The following is a 16609-nucleotide window of genomic DNA, read 5'->3' as shown; positions in this document are numbered from 1 at the left end:
GATGAAGCCAAAACAACACAAAGAGTCACTGTACTCATGTGTAGATATTGTAGAATTAAGAGTAAAGCGGCACCACTATAGCATACAGCTTCATCCACTTTGCTGCTTCAGTGATTAGAGACATCACATAGCAGTGAAGCGTTTTGCTTTTAATCATGTATTTTATTCATGTTTTTCCCTGCTGCTGGGAGCACTGCCCATTGCTCTCAAAGCTGGCAAGTGTATCACTGCCCTAATCTGTTATTCTTATGTATTCTTCAAAGAAAACTCAACTGACTGCGTTTGGCTCAAAAGTTGTTTAGTTTAACAGAACGTTCACGTTGTCCCCAAATATCACTTGGACCCTTGTGGCTCAAAGGCTTTGTTATATAATGAAAAATTGTAGTGCTTTTGATGTCCGTCTTCTCCTGCATATATGTGTGTGCGTGCGTGTGTGTGTGTGTGTAGGTGTGTATAAGCGTGTGTGTGAGTGTGTGCTCATAACTTCGTGAGTTTCGCCTCTTTGGGGACAACTTTCTGCCGAAAGACCAGTTAATTGGGCAACAATTTGTCAAGTTGGAGACAAAACTCAAAACACTAATAAGTGGGTCAGTGGTTAGGATATGGGTTAAGGCTTTGACAGGTAGTAGTTAGAGCAGAGGTGGGGAACTTCTGACATAACGGATAATAATTTGATCTGGCCCATGATATGGAACATTAGTTCTTTAATTTGGTCTGATTCTGGTCTGTGTACTAGGTCACGGTCCAGGTGAATGAAACAGACATGCAGTGGATGTGTGTAATCGCTGAAAAGCATCATGGTTATTGTCACGCTAGTGTATATGAGTGATTTCAAATAATATCCACTAAAAATATAGAGGTGTACTGTCGTTGAAGGAGGCACGCTCTAATGTTAACCTGCCTGAAATGATTACATCTGTGGACTAATTCCCCTTTTGTTATTGATTAATAAAAAAAATATTGTATTTCACTCAGTAGATCTCTTGTCTCAACAAAGGCCCAACAGTCCCATTATGATACCGCATTTAAATTCAATAGATCTAGATTTTTTTATTTATTTATAGCCTGGAAAATTTGCCTCTTGATTTTAAAGAAAGTGAAAATAAATACTGATCGCCCCCTGATCTGGATCCACACCAAAGTTATCTGGGTTCTTTCTAGACCCATTCCACATCCTTCCACCAAGTTTGGGTGTAAATCATCCAGTAATTATTGTGTAATGCTGCTAATAAACAAACAAACACAGATGAAGACATAACCTCCTATGCCAAGAAAAATAAAACAATGTGAACCTGGTGTCACATTGTATTGTTATGTTGTAGAGTATAAGTGAAAAGTACCTGAAAATAAATCTACAACAGATAAATGAAAGTACATATACCAACAAAGTAAATCTACATCACACCACTTATAAATAACGTTACATCTATAAAGTGAAATTATTTTAAAAGTTTCTATTTAAATGTAAGTCTCTGATATGATAATGATGGCAGTTTGTGGATGATGCAGAAAACCCCATTCAGTGGCACTATGCAGCAGCATTGTGGTCTCACCTGATCACAGTAAAAAGTTGCCAAACAATCAAGATGTGCACTATAATGTAGCAAAGGGTGTGTGTAACTGAAATTGCACTTCTGCTGCACCCTCCTCAGATTAGCTTCTTCCTCTTCACCACAACACAGCGGGAGAAAAAGTTAAGAGAATTAATTCTTATGGGGCTGAGCGAGAGCACAGTGTGTAATATCCGGTATTAAAGCGCTGCAATAAAAAAACAGACCCGTATCAATCCCAGCTTCTCCTGCTGCATGACCCACGAGTAGCAGACCAAGCCGGAGCTTGATCCATCCTTAGCACAACCAGGAGAGCTACAGACCTGGTGTGTGCACATTTATACACCAGGTTAGAGGTCAATGAAGTAGGTGTGTATCGATGTGTATGGGGGTGGTGGGCGTGTGACAAAACCGCAGCAGCAAACACATCGGTCAACACCCCCCCCAGACACCCACATACACACTGCAGGTGAACTCATTTCAGTTGACTCCTCACCTCATCTGGCCTCTACTCCTCTCGTCTTGTTATGGTTGCCACTGTGTGCACCTCTGTGACCCCGTCCCAAAGTCCACCCGCGCCATCAGCTGTGATCTCTAGCAGACTTTAATTATCATCACCTCTGCGCTTGTCGAAAATGTGAGAGCAGGAGGGTGCAAAGGTGGAAAATGTTGTTTGAGAAATGGGAGAGCGCTGTGAATTAATCTGTTACCGGGGTCACCGACCTGTCTGCGGCCACTAAAATCTGAGGATGCCATTTTTTCGTTGCTTTTTTTGGACTGTCACTGATGCTTTGAAAATATATCAATGATCTAAACGTCTGTCGCTGATAGCTTATTTTTATTGGTTACATTTTTTGGACCATTTTGTACTTCCCCTGGAGGGTCACTTCCTCAGGCAAAATCTCTAGCATTTCAGTGCTGTAAACACTGTGCATAAAGGGCTCAGAAGGCCCACCAGAGAACCCAGAGGCACTTTCCAATTTCACAGTGGGACAGCACTGAGCTGCTGCAGACTTATCAGCAACACATGTCAAAGTATATAAAGCCTGTGTGTGGACATCAAGACTCAGCCCGTATTCCTGGTAATGTTGGTTACTCAGCAAAAGACGATTTACATGCCCAGAGTGAGAAATATAGCAAGACGGATTTGGTTCCTACTCCATTGCGAGCGAGTTGTACTCGCAGGCATTCATCCTCCTCCTTCTGACTCCCATCCCCTCCTACTGACTTCCTGTTTCCTAAAGCAGCAGAGTAATCACCCTCTGTCGCCCCTCTCCTCCTGATCCTCCGCTCTGACACTGATTGATATTTTTGGAATTGATTCTGTTGTGCTGCTGCATCGAAACCTTAAGGTCTTGAGGTCTCGTCTTGATCTACCCACAATTCCCCAGTGGTGATGCTCTAGGCTCAGGTGTCAGCCTTATCAAAAGCTCCTTGCACACACGCACGTGCTTTGATCACTCAAACACACACATGCTCAAATGAAAATGCAAAAAAAAAAAAAACGCTATACAAATGCTTTGATTATCCACACACAGACACAAGAACATACACATGCACCGTTTTGAGGTCCTACTGACTCACTGTCTGTGATTAATTTAGTTTTTGCTCTTACACACTTTCTTGTTATTTATACATAACTAGAAAGGCACTCACCAAATTCACACTTACACATCTTTAAGCGAAAGCAAATGTGTCAAGTGTCATTTTCTACATGTGTAAACTGATTTTAAGTATTTTGAAATTTGGTTTCGTTTACTTTCATGTTCACCACAGCTTGCAGCCTTCGTTACCTTTTGTGATGCACTAAGGAATTACTTGCTGCGTTACCAAAGCCTGTTGATCAGTAGATTGGGAGACACCACTAGGATTGTATATCATGTCACCTGTGTGCATGTCAAAAATAAAACAGCACCATGGCACTGAGATCTAAAACAGGGAACTTTGGTTTAACAGCAGCATTTATTAGTTTCATTAAAATGAATGAAAACAATTTTTTATTAAAGCAGTATAATGTTGCTGTCCGTACAAGGCCTTGTTGTGATTAAATAGTGCATATAATGACATGAAAACAAGAAAAGTCCTTAATATGCACACAAGCTGTCTGCAACGCTCGAGGCAATGGGGTCAAAAGGACAATCTGAGAGTGAAGAATAGTATTTCAGTCAGATTCATCGATAATACAATTTCAGCTGACAAAAAGTAAACACACAGTTTATTTTGTCCTTCATTAGTTACATAGATATTGTTGTTAAGCCACACACGCACACACGTTTGTTTGTTTTGTTTTGTTTTTGTAGGGACAAACACTAAGTCCTCAAAATGTAAATCATTAATTTTCAAGGTGAAAACAAGGTTATAGGTTAGGTTTGGGTTCAAGTTAAGGGTTATACAGTGACAGTTATGGTTAAGCTTGGAGCAGTCTCTGACCTGTAAAGCCTCTGAGTGTGTGTGTGTGTGTGTGTGTGTGTGTGTGTGTGTGTGTGTGAGATAAGTGCCTCTAGGCGGCACTGTGTAATAGCAACATCTTTCTCTCCCGTCTTCATTTCTGTGCCTCTCTCCCACTCTTCTTGCACACACACACACATGCACACACGCACACACACACAACTCTATCAACAGTCACAGAGAATTCCCTCTTTCTCGCACCAGCTCTTAGTTACCATGGAAACCAATAAAAGAGTGGTTTGAGATGGGAGGTGTATCCGTGCATGTGTGAGAGAGAGAGAGCAAGGAGGGGAGAGAGAGAGAGAGAGAGAGAGAGAGAGAGAGGGAGTTAGTGAGAAATGTTGAGGGAAAAATGTAGAGTAAATCAGACACAGACAGAGGATGTGGGAGGAAGGTGAAATAAGAGAGAGAAAGGATGAAAAAAGGGGACGAGAGGGAGGAGAATGAGATGTAGATACAGGGAAAAGGAGCGAGGTGGAGTAGAATAGAGGAAAGCGAGTGTGTATGTGGGGTGGAGGGAGAGTGGGGGGCTGAAAGTGAAGACGAGAGGAGACAGTGGGAGTGTAAGTGGAGATGTATTATTTAAAGAGGTCTCACCCTGTCTAATGAGTTTGGTCTAAAAGCCCCAGGAGCTGCCCGAAGACAGAGACAGACAGACGGACTAACTTCCCCTAACCATGTGGTGAGAAAATTCAATGTACAATAAGCGCCGAGGGAGGAAAAGAGCAGGATTACTGGCTGGGACTGGATTTAGCTCAATCGTTCCGCTTTGATTATGTGCAAAGTTCAATAGTGTAGGTGAGGATGATCTGTGTAGATCGATCCATGTATCTGGGACACAGCACAAGGCCAGAAACCAAATTCAAGAGGGTCCTGCTGTGAGAGACCAGAGTGAACAACGGATCCACTGGAGAGGAGGGATAACACAGCTTTACTTTAGATCAATAAGGAGCTTCTTTAACACTATGTATGATTCAGTCACTACATCTCTGGGGTTATATATCAACTTGTCATATAGTCATTATAAATGTTGCCTATATGCATGGGCTGTTTGCCTGTTGGGTCTAACTACCAGAACGGGGTAAAGTAAAATTGCTCGTAAGTGTTATTTTGACACATGGACATTTGATGGATTCTTAATATAGCAAAATATTTTGAAAAAACCCTTATGATGAAAAAACTACCATAACAAATATTATACAACTAATGATTTTTGTGTACAATTAGGAATTAGTCTCTTTGCATTGTAACAGCCAAGGTGAAGATTTGTTTGAGAAAGTTATGAGTGCATCATCATCATCATCATCACTACCTTCTAACATCAGACACAAACTTGAAACTGGATTGGTTAAATTATGACTGACTGACTTGAAATACTACTTTTGAAAATGTGTTAAGGTTTTGATCATCAATATAATATGTTTACACATTCAAGACACAAGGTAACTTAGCGTTCTTGTCTATTAGCACGTGACAGAGGTGAGATAATTTTCCATTGATACAATGACATGTTTTTGCTCTGAACTACTAATAAAAATTATCCTGTTTGTTTTGAGCAGCTGACAAAGAAGTGCAGCAGAGAACCCTCTCGCTTTAAGGTTTGGTTGAGTAAGTTTGTAAGTGGTGGTTCTGCCTTGAAATAACAAACTGGATGAATGTGAACAGTAGATAAGATGACTTGCTGAGCTTCCTCTCCCCGTGCTGTCTGTTATTAGTTGCTCTTCTCAAACAGCTACTCGGAGTGCAATTATCTCATCTTTATTCTCTCCCACCCTCCAGCCCCCAGCTCCCCATCTTCACTGTCTCTCAGACGTTATTAAACACAACTTTCACAGGAGCCTTTGTCAAATTGCTAAGAGGTAGAAGTAAGTGTGTGTTGTCCCTATGTGTGTGTGTGTGTGTGTGTGTGTGTGTGTGTGTGTGTGTGTGTGTGTGTGTGTGTGTGTGTGTGTGTTTTGTGCTGATTTAAAAATTCCTCCCTTGTCCTGCTGCCTTGCTCGGTTGAATATTGAAATTTTTGACTGACATGGCACCAGGTCAGGTCTCTGTCACTTTATCACACACACCCACACCCACACACAAACACACACACAAACACAAACACACACACACACACACACACACACACACACACACACACACACACCTCCAAAAACTCATCCTACACTGATTTACATTTATTTCCAGGAGGCTTACTCTAACCCTAACCATAATTACTCCATGGGGTCTTAGGTGGTGTAGAGGGCGGGGGGGTTTGAAGTGGCCATCTCTCATAGAAATCCGTGAGAAAAATAGAGAAACAACTATGCTCACTGACGAAGTGAGGGCTACATGCTAGGCCCTGAACGAATGCGTCAAACTTTTGTGAACGGTCACATTGTGTGCTTTGCAAAATCACACTGAAAACAAGACAGCGAATGGATATGAGCAGACATTTTCTCATTCTGCCATAAACATCTGACAGTAAACAGTGTTTGGCTGCTGACCAAACTTTTTGTTTCTTTGGACGTCTGTGGACAACCCACTATGTCGACCGGTCACCTGACTCCGTTAATGTAGTGAGTCGATTCCACTCACATGATTATTTACCCTTAAGTTCAACATTTGTTCAGACTTGAGTCTTTTTGAGCACTTGTCTTAGCAGACAGATTTACCCCCTGGTTAATTTCGGCACTTAATACGATGGGAAACACTAATAACTTGTTTGTTTGAATTAATTCATGATGAAGGAAACTGGTCAAACCGGACGAACCAACACTTTCTACACTGGCCCAAGAACAGTTAAACTACAAACAACCCATAATGCAAGGCGTTTTTTCCCCATTCACTCAATTTTTCCTTGTAATGGCAGAGAAAGCAGTGTGACCCAAACTCGCATCCTGACCTTAAAGCCATGATTTATGCCACAGTGACTTTTTGTCCACATAAGAAAGACAAGTTCCCATAATGTGACTGTTGAGACATTTGGTCCCCACAACATTACAGTAACCTGGACATCACACACTCTCACTCACATTCATAAGGCACATATGCCCTGAGTGGCAGTTTGGCAGGTTCCACCTATTTAGCTCTCTGAGCTGTCCATCAAAATAAATAGACATTCTAGCCACACTCAAATATACACACACACCCGAGAAATACACTTACAGGCACAGTATTTTCTCGTACCATTTAGACAAGGTTTTGGCAAATCAGTCGACATAGTTTCACATGGGATTGTCAGTGAAATGAGTCTTGGCAGCCATAGATGTTGTGTATGGCTTATAAAGATAAAAAATATTTTCTAACAATTGTTTGTGTCATTTCCCCCAATGATTGAATATCTGACAGCATAGAGGTTCGGCAAACAAAAGTGAGGACACTGCATTCAAATGGTGTGACTCTTAAGTTTCCTTGTTGTGCTTAGATATTTAGTTTTGAAACACTATGGTTGTCCTACTTTTAACAAGCAGGCAGGTGGTATTGTTAAGGTCATAACACTATAAAATCATAATAGTGTAGTTAAGTGTAATATTGGCCAAACATTGGTGGCTGTGTTTGCTCTTGATGTGTCTCTCCTACCTTTACATGAGGGCAGAGCTCTGTCCCACACTGGCTTCCCATCATTCCCCATGACACAAGTGATGGTATCCCCGCCCACGATCGTGTAACCATGGTGACAGTTGTAGGACACCTGTGATCCCAGTTTGTAGTCATAACCCGTCCGACTGCCGTTCATAATGTTGCCCGGGTCAAAACAGGCCTCTCTTGGTTTTTCTGTTGGAGAATGAAGAGGTTTTGTGTTACCAGAAAGCCACAAAGTCCAACTCATTAAAAATGAACTGCTTTTAATTTTCATTATTTATTCACCTGTTAAATAAATTATAACAAATTTTGATGACATACAATAAACCACAGCCTCCCATGTGGTGCAGGAAAAAAGCTATTTACCAACACCATATGCCGAATGACAAATTCATATCATTTTCAGTGGGATAATTATTAATAACAGGTACCAATTTCCAAAACATACAATCTTTTATGCATCTCAGTACCAAAAAAACTCATTTTACTTGGGTCAAAACTGTTTCAGGGGTAAGTTTGGGACACATTTAGTCAACAGACCACTATTTGTCAACTGAATTTAGGCTATATTGTACAAACAGTGCTGGGTTAGGGCTGTTTGCCGAGCATGTTTGCTTTTCTGTGATACTCTAATAAGAAAGAGATTTCGGGCTTGACGGAGGGAAACTGATAGACAGGGAGAGAGAGTGAGGTGGAGGGCAGGATGGAAGCAAAACAGGGAGATGATTAAGGTTGGTTTTTTAATTAGAGAGATGGCAGATGAAAGGTAATGAATTAATGACAAAAGTACAGAGGTGTGAGGTAGCGCGAGGAGACAGACAACAGAGAGGCAGATAATCTTTTTTTAATTAGAGATAAATGGACGGAGAGAAACAGGAGAAAAATGGGTTGATATATCTTGACAGAGCAAATTTAGTCTCTGGTTACTCAAACAAGTAATCATCAGCTCCACATTGAGTCAAGCAACGTCTCCTGTGTCAGGATGAACCCTTTCAACTGAGAAAGACTTCTGATTTACAGTAAGTATCACGTTCTCAAGTTAATAGAGTTTCGATATCATCCAGTCGGGAGGTTAGAGACACTCCGGGATCCACATTTTAATCACAACACTGTAAACACAGAGCACAGTGACAAAGATTTTGTCTTTTGCTTTTGTGCTCACAGCAGCCTCACTACTTATTTAACACATGGATGGATACACTTAGAAAGAGAGCAGCTCATTACACAGCCAGCTTTTGGACTGAACATTATTCTGCCTCCAGGATAAATTACACCTTTGCAATTAGTAAAGAAATAATGATGCCGTTATCCTGATTGCAAAAACATTTACTCTGGCTGTTATTCAAATATTGCTTATATAACTATAATATAATCCTAAGCATGTAGCCAGTGTATTGATTCATAAAGAGGCAACAAAGCATTCATTGGAAAAGAACATCTAATTGAGGTGATATCTTTAGTTAAATCCAACACTGAGTTAAAAACTCTCCCTTTAAATGCATCCCCATTTAACATTTAATTAAAAGAAAAGCTCTGTTGCAGCCCGTAGTGATTTTACAGTTCACTGATGGTCAAGTTTTATAAGCGCAAACTAAAATTACCCGTCCACTATTAATTGGTGTAACAGTAATCAGATATTGTGCTCATTAACAATAGCCTAATTGCTTCGTCTTTGTTTCTGATTGATTTTCAGTTAGATACGAGTTTATGTTTCTCTCCCCCACCATAACGATCCTTGTCGCTCTCGTAAATCCGTTTTGAGCTACTGCGGAAATTGCACAACCTGAGCAGATCCAGCGGAATACATAATCAGCCTCTGTCAACATGTCTCTTCCTATTATTTCTGTGATTCTCCCTTAAATGCAAATGCAATGAGGAGAGAGACACACCTTGTAAACACTCGCTAAGATGATCTGTCTGGGCCAGATTGTTTACCATCTGCATCTAAAAAAATACTGGCTCAAAAGCATTAGTAAATCTGGCCCACACATTATAAAAGAGTGAAACTTAAATATGTAGAAGTAGATTAAATCTCAGCAGACTCCACATAAAGAAGACGGGTCTCCACTTCCTCCAACTATCCAGAAGTTAAGAAAAAATATACTTGAAACTAACGCCGCCTGTTTGCACATTCGGAGACAGAGTCTGCAAAGTAGTGATAGGGTGACAAAGCCTTGGAAGTAAGGTTCCATCAAGACACGGCCTTGTCCAATTGTGATACAGTCTCAGCTGTTAATCAAAACATGTTACCTAGTATATATAGCATCAAATTACTAATTAAAATCACACACATGTGAACGTACGTCAGTGGGATACAAACTAATTAAATGAGAAAAATTAGATTGTGATAAATGTATTCAGATTTGTTTGTTTGGTCAATGTCTCAGCTGCTAACATGGATGAGGCAGGATTCAAAACATACACCTCAGCCAGCCTCCAGGGGGAGATCAAAATGCCTTGGTGTCACCTTTGGGCAGCAGTCATGTCGTCCAACTTTATATACAGTCCATGTTGTATAGCACTGATTTGTTCATAAGAGTAAACATCATAATTGCCTTAACAATGTTTCAAGATGAATTTCGAGACTGACAAATATTGCTATTACTTCACACTTCCTCTACGGTAACTCTCTAAAACTACTACTACAATGTTGCATAGCCAATACAGTTTCAACTACTACTGTATATTATAGCTACAGTACCACTATTACTTCTTCTAGACTACTAACATTACTATCATGTATACAGCTACTGCTCTCTATGCTTATACAATTATAACTAAACAAGAGTCTGTATTATAGAGTGATTTAAGCAGTTTGTTCACTATGTACGAAGAATTCCAGTACTTTAAATGAGACCTGCTGGAAATATATGAAGATGTTTTATTAAGCGGAGTTTTTTGGGGGTTTAATTACCTCTGAATTCAATGGCGAACCCAGACATGCCCAGCGAGGCATCAGATCTGAACGCCAGGAAGAGACTGTTACTGCTGCTCTCTATTCGCTCTGGGGCCTGGTTGCCTTGGAGACTTGATAGTAGCGGCCCATTAGAGTCTTCACCCTCGTAGATGTGCAGGAAGTCGTAACTTGGCTCCATGTTGAAACTAAAACAGAAACAAAGAAGGTTAGGCCTGAGAATCAGGGAAGATGGATTTCTGTGATAAAGTGTGTGTGCGTGCGAGTGTGTGTGTAAAAATTCAAAAACAATTAATCCAGTGATATGTATTCAATTCAAATATCTTCCTCATTTAATAACTACTTTGTACTATCTCTCCATTAATCATTTTCTAATTTTCATTTGACATGTTTTGACATTTTTGGGATGTGTTTACTGCAGTAGAGAAATAGTACCTTAAATCATGTTGTTTTACTCTAATGCAATTAAAGCAGCAATAACTCATCAAAACTTTTGGGATATTTTTACAAAAATAAGGATGAAAGATCTCCCTCCACCCTTTTGGGTATATTGCCTGAGAAGGTCTTGATGTGATTTGAGGACCACTGTTATCAGAGACCCTTTTAATTACTGCAGAGCACAAGTGCATGGGCAGCAGGTTACCTCGATGTGAGCACGACTCCACCTAAAAACTGAAAAAAGCAAAGACACACTAATGCAAGCAACCACATATATTGAAGTTTCTCCAAAACTCCACTGCTAGGCAAAAATACACGTGGGGAAGAAAGGAACTGGACCAGTCAAAACAGATCAGGGCGAACATTGAAAATCAAAGGACACCAAATATAGCCCATGGTGGAACCAGACTGCCTCGGGTAAATGAGCCGTTTACATTTTCATTTCAAAATAAATTGAAATGTGTTTATCTTACATTTTTGTTCTCAACACATTTCTTTTTCTTGAGTAATATTGGTGAAAATGACACAAGTAGAAATAGGGTAAACACAGAGCAGTATTTTTTTATCTTTATATCCTCTGTGTGCATGTGTTTGTGTAAAAACCGAACACAAATATGTGCCCTGAATTATTTAACCTGCAGCCTTAACTGCCAGTAAACTATTAATGTGTTTTTTTTTTTTTTAAGTTTGGCTGGATTTGATTTTTACAACTTCTCGTCATCTCTCTACACATACATGTAGACGTGTGGTGCTTCAGAGGGTAAAGGTACATGACAAATGTACACACAACACACAACCACACAGTCCCACACAAAGTCTCAGGGTTTGTTTTGACAGAGGTTGTGTCAGGCCTGTCTCCCACTTGTCACACTGAGACACACAGTATTTGTATGGGTGACACACACACACACACACACACACACACACACACACACACACACACACACACACACACATATTTTAGCTTTCAGTGTATAAGGTCTGTCTCCAGCCTGTCCTGTTACACCACCCAGTTAAGTGAAGACTTCATAGTGTGTGTGAGTGTGCTGTAAGTAATACTAATGACGTGTGGACCTAAAAATGTTTACCAAATCACATTTCTTTCTTTTGGGATTAAAAAACAAATCCCCACAAATTGAATGATTGACTGTTCAGGTGATTAGATTAGGTTAAGACTGAGGTTAGGTTTAGGTTAAGGTTTGGGTAAAGGTTAGTGTTAAGCCTGTTGTAGTTATGTTTAAGGTCAGAGCGAATCTCCAGAAACTGATATCAACTTGTGTAATGGTACAGAGCCTTCAAATACTGGGGATATTACACTGCAGGCTTTAAAAGAGGAAATCCCTTTATTTTTTTTCTTCTGTCGCCATTTACATAAAACACATGCTGTGTATCCAGGACATGAACACTGTTACTACACAGCTCTGCAAATGACAGTGAAGAGGACCCAGGAAGAATGATTGAGTCAGGAAATGCACTAAATATGTAGTAGTTCCTGACAAAAAATGTAAATTGCAATATAAGAACTTGTGTAGTATAGAGGATGGACAGATGTAGCTGTATGAACAGATTAACCCAGTTTGTCTCCCAGAGTTTTTGTACCTGTTCACTTTATTTTAAACAATTTAGAATTTCAGAGTTTGGCAGAAAAGGCTATTATTTAACTTAAAACAAAGTGTATTATCAAAAACGTTATGCAATCATTTCAAAAATTTAATTTGAGCCAAGAATACTGAATGAAGTTCAAGCCCTGAGTTTATATCTGGTGAAGAATGGGCTTAACTGCGCATAAGCCCCTTCTTGCACTGACAAAGCATTGAAATGATCCATGTTAATACCTTTTGCATTAGAGATACATCCTGGGTCTGAATGTTAAAGCTTCTAAAATGTCATCAAAAGAACACAAATATTTCACTGAGCAGAAAATGGGGACAGCAGCATAACCCCTGCCTGAAGAAAAGGAAGTCTGTTTGGATTTAAGACCTGAATGCAACAATAATGCAAACTTGAGTGGGTGTATTTTAGTTTTTTGGATAAGAAACACACTGTGTGTTTTAAGTGTCACAAAACCGCCTATCCTCTCATTAGGGGAAGATTACAAACATATTATTTTACACTGAGAGTAAAGAGCGCAATTATAGAATATGGAATTTAACATCACTCATTTGACAAATAAACATTTCTTTATCTTTTAGCACTATTATAAAACAAGGTTAATTTGGATAAGAATGCTTCATGATTATACCACAAAATTAGTTCTGACTTCAATGGAGAAATTAAAGAATTGTACAATGATCTGATTGAGAGGCTGATTAGAAGTTATTAGTAACTGGTTCAATAGACGTTTGTCTCATGTGAGTTCATAAAACACAATAACGAGGTTAAAATGAGATAAACAATCGCAAAGAAATGACAAAAAACTGTCTCACTGTTACAACAGGAGGGAATTATGGGAATTATCTCTCCAGCTGAAAAACATGACGCCAAAATTGGGTCATTTTTTTCCTTTGGCAATCTAGAGAAACTCTGCTTTGCTTTTATCTCTTTACGACATGTGAAACTGTAATCTTCACTTTTGCTATAGTCTTATGCCCCTAACCACGATGAATATGAAATATTCACAACTAAGAAGCAAACAGGACTCGGGATGTAAATAAACACAGCCCTGTTTCAAAAAATAAAAGTTGGAATTGTCAGAAATATTTATCTGCCAAAGTATAATGTTTTTGTGAAAGAGACCGCCATAGTTTCCTTTGCATGCGGTCAGAAAGTTCCTGCTCAGACACTTAAAATGGCAGACTGAAAGATTCAGGCCCTGAGAGTCAAATTGCGATTATCTCACCATAACCTTTTCATTAAACTACAGTAGTTACTTATGTTAGACGTGTTTTTAAATGTCTATTGGAGTTTTTTTTGCACGGTTACTGGTTCATTAGTCAGGTTAACGTTCCTTTACTACATTAATTAACATCAGGTTAAACTGGGTCAGGCCCTTGACTATACAGCACAGACCTTTTTTAAGACTCAGTGAGGGTCAAAGTGAGTCATGCCAAGTCCACACTGAAAAATAAATTTATACTGAACTCATGAACCAAGTCCATGGGGGGTGATAGATTTTTTAATTTAAGCCAGAAGAGAAACATATTTTGGAAAATGCTTGGGGGACTCTGTCCATCCACCTAAATCTTTAAGTTGGTGATTTTAATATTTTCTCAGGTATTGGGATAAACTAATTAAAAAGTAATAACATCAGTGAGCTTTGCCCTGATGCGTTTGCTGCTAGCGCATTGCCTCCAACTTGTGGAAAGATACATCTCACTGTTGCTCCCTGATCTTTCTTGTTGTGTTACGAATGTTATGAAGTGTGTTACGATCAATTAGCATGAATTCTTCTGACAACAAACAATTAAATATCGGCCAGATCAAGCCATGCATCAGTAACTGTACATTTTCGGAGAGTAAAATTCACATTCACGATCAGTAAACTAAAACCATCTCTGTCCATTTGAGCATTGGCCTCTGCATCAGCTTTAATCTCTGTCTATACTAACATGCTTGAAAAAGCATATCACATGACCACTCACATACACTTGGCATGTGTGTGCCGGTGTAAAGGGGCAAGCGTGTGTCCCACTCAGGTCCCACTGGACAGTTGTATCTTTGTAAAATGCAGAATTTAACTGCACAACATCTGTTAGCAAAGACAACATGGTCAGCGACGCTTGTAATTGATTGACCAGGTTCAGGCTAATGGTGGCTGGTGTCCTTCTGGAAAAAGGCCACTTAGATAGAAGCCTGATGAATAAGTGAAAAAAACAAATCACAAATGCTGTGAGTGTCTTTGTCATCCTCTCCAAAAAGCTCAGTTTCTGCCCGTCTATAATAAAACACAGACCCAGAGTTATTAACTAACATGGGACCAGTGGCGTATAAAACTGGCATAAATAGAGATGAAAATGAAATATTTAATACACATATTAGAAATTGTTAGGAGGTTAAAGTGTTTCTGAGGCCCTGGCTGCTCCACTTGCCATTGAACCCATTTAAAGACAAAGGTATAATAACTTTTTTCAATTGGGGTGTCTACCTTTTGAAGATGAGGGCAATAACAAAGTCAGGGTTGACTCTGATTCTCCAGTCGCACTCTTTCCCAGCGGGGTAAGGCTGCGGGTAGTTAGGAGACAGGATGACGCCAGAGGGTCCACTGATGTTACCCCCACAGGTTGCTGTAGTCAGACAAAAAGCAAGAGAGAAACAAAAACAGGGAGAGAGAGAGAGAGAAAGATGATTACACAGCACGGGGCTTGAGGTAATTTGGAAAGAGAATCACCCCTGATTGACCACTCGTATAACCCCCACAGGTCGGCAGAGGGAGCGAGAGTGCGTTAGTGATGGGAGCTATGGCATGAGTTGGTTAGAAGAGGGAGAATTACACCCAGAGGACCACTGGTATTACCTCCACAGGTAGCAGGAGAGGGTGAAAGAGCAAAAGGCAGATAGGGAGAGACTTTGTAATTTAGTTACAGAGTGAAGGACTGGGGGCCGTTCGCTGAGAGAATCACCCCTAGTGGTCCTGTTATCCCACAACAAGCCAGAGAGCAGAAAAGAGATACTGGCAGGAGAGACAGATAGACGCATTCAGCAGCAATTTGGTGATGTGAAGGCAGAATCGGAAAGATGGAGAGGTGTCTTGGGGGTGGCAGGTGGGTGTGAATGGATGATCAACAGTGAAACAGGGGTAAACAAAGGCATTAATAGCTGCAAATCACTCACACAGACACACACTTATAGGCACTAGACAACTTTGTAACATTCTTGGTAATCTTCGGAGCTTTTGAGCGCTTCACATCCTGAGGTTAAGGTGCTTGGGAGGGAAGCACAGGCGGGAAGCTGTGAGGAAATGGAGGGAGACTTAAGCCCCACACTTTACCTTCAGTCACGCAAAACATGAGTCAACTGGCAAAGAGTCAGAGGTAATATCAGGGACAGAGCGTGATGTGTTTCACAGGAAAATGACCTGTGTCTGTGACCGCGCTGGATGACTTCCAGATCGTGCCGGCTGATAGAGAGAAGGAGAACAGGGAGGGAGGCCGTGGCATCTAACAGCAGGGGAGATGAGTATATCTTTGCTCCGGGTTGGGCAGGGGTCAATGTGCTGCAGGAAGTTTCCCCTCTTCCATCCCTTATTCAGCTGAGTGATGTCATACCTCATCCTGCGCATTGAATCATTAAAAACACAGCGGCTGCTCTGACTAACATGACGGAATAGGTCACGTGCAATACAAAGCTGAGCTGGGTACAGCAGTCAGTAAGGAAACTTTTATCCCAATAAAGTGAAACACTACCAACTTAAATATGAACAGAATGTGGCACAGACTTTTTTTGGGGTAAGAATAGAGCGGAATATCTAGTTTGATTGGCGAGGACAGTGAAGAGTGTGATTGCATTACTAAACAAATCTTCACCTACGCCAGGGAGGTCGTGTTTTGTTCTGCACTTGATTGATTGTCAGCAGGATTATGTAAAAGCCACTCAACAGATTTCCATGACATTTTGTGAAGCGATGGAGCATGACCCAAGATAGAACTCATTGAATTTTGGTGAGGATCCGGGTCAGGGGGCGGATCCGAAAAAAATTGGTTTCACTTTCTGTTACATTGTCAGAATGTTTCTCAACATTTTATAATTCATGGATGTT

General features: G+C 40.3%; 1 protein-coding gene across 1 annotated transcript in view; it reads right to left on the bottom strand.

Moving 5' to 3' along the window:
- The window catches only part of LOC128442454 (CUB and sushi domain-containing protein 1), a 289198-nt gene that overhangs the window by 75788 nt on the left and 196801 nt on the right, over positions 1-16609 (bottom strand). The window contains exons 29-31 of the mRNA XM_053424918.1: positions 14999-15137; positions 10477-10664; positions 7560-7754 (exon numbers count right to left, since the gene is read on the bottom strand). Coding sequence (XP_053280893.1) covers positions 7560-7754; positions 10477-10664; positions 14999-15137 — 522 coding nt within the window. The remainder of the gene's footprint in view (positions 1-7559; positions 7755-10476; positions 10665-14998; positions 15138-16609) is intronic.

The sequence above is a fragment of the Pleuronectes platessa genome, chromosome 1 (genome assembly GCF_947347685.1).
Source record: "Pleuronectes platessa chromosome 1, fPlePla1.1, whole genome shotgun sequence".
In the NCBI taxonomy this organism is placed as follows: Eukaryota; Metazoa; Chordata; class Actinopteri; order Pleuronectiformes; family Pleuronectidae; genus Pleuronectes; species Pleuronectes platessa.
The sequence above is the reverse complement of the archived record's forward strand: the minus strand, read 5'-3'. Positions and strand labels throughout refer to the sequence as shown.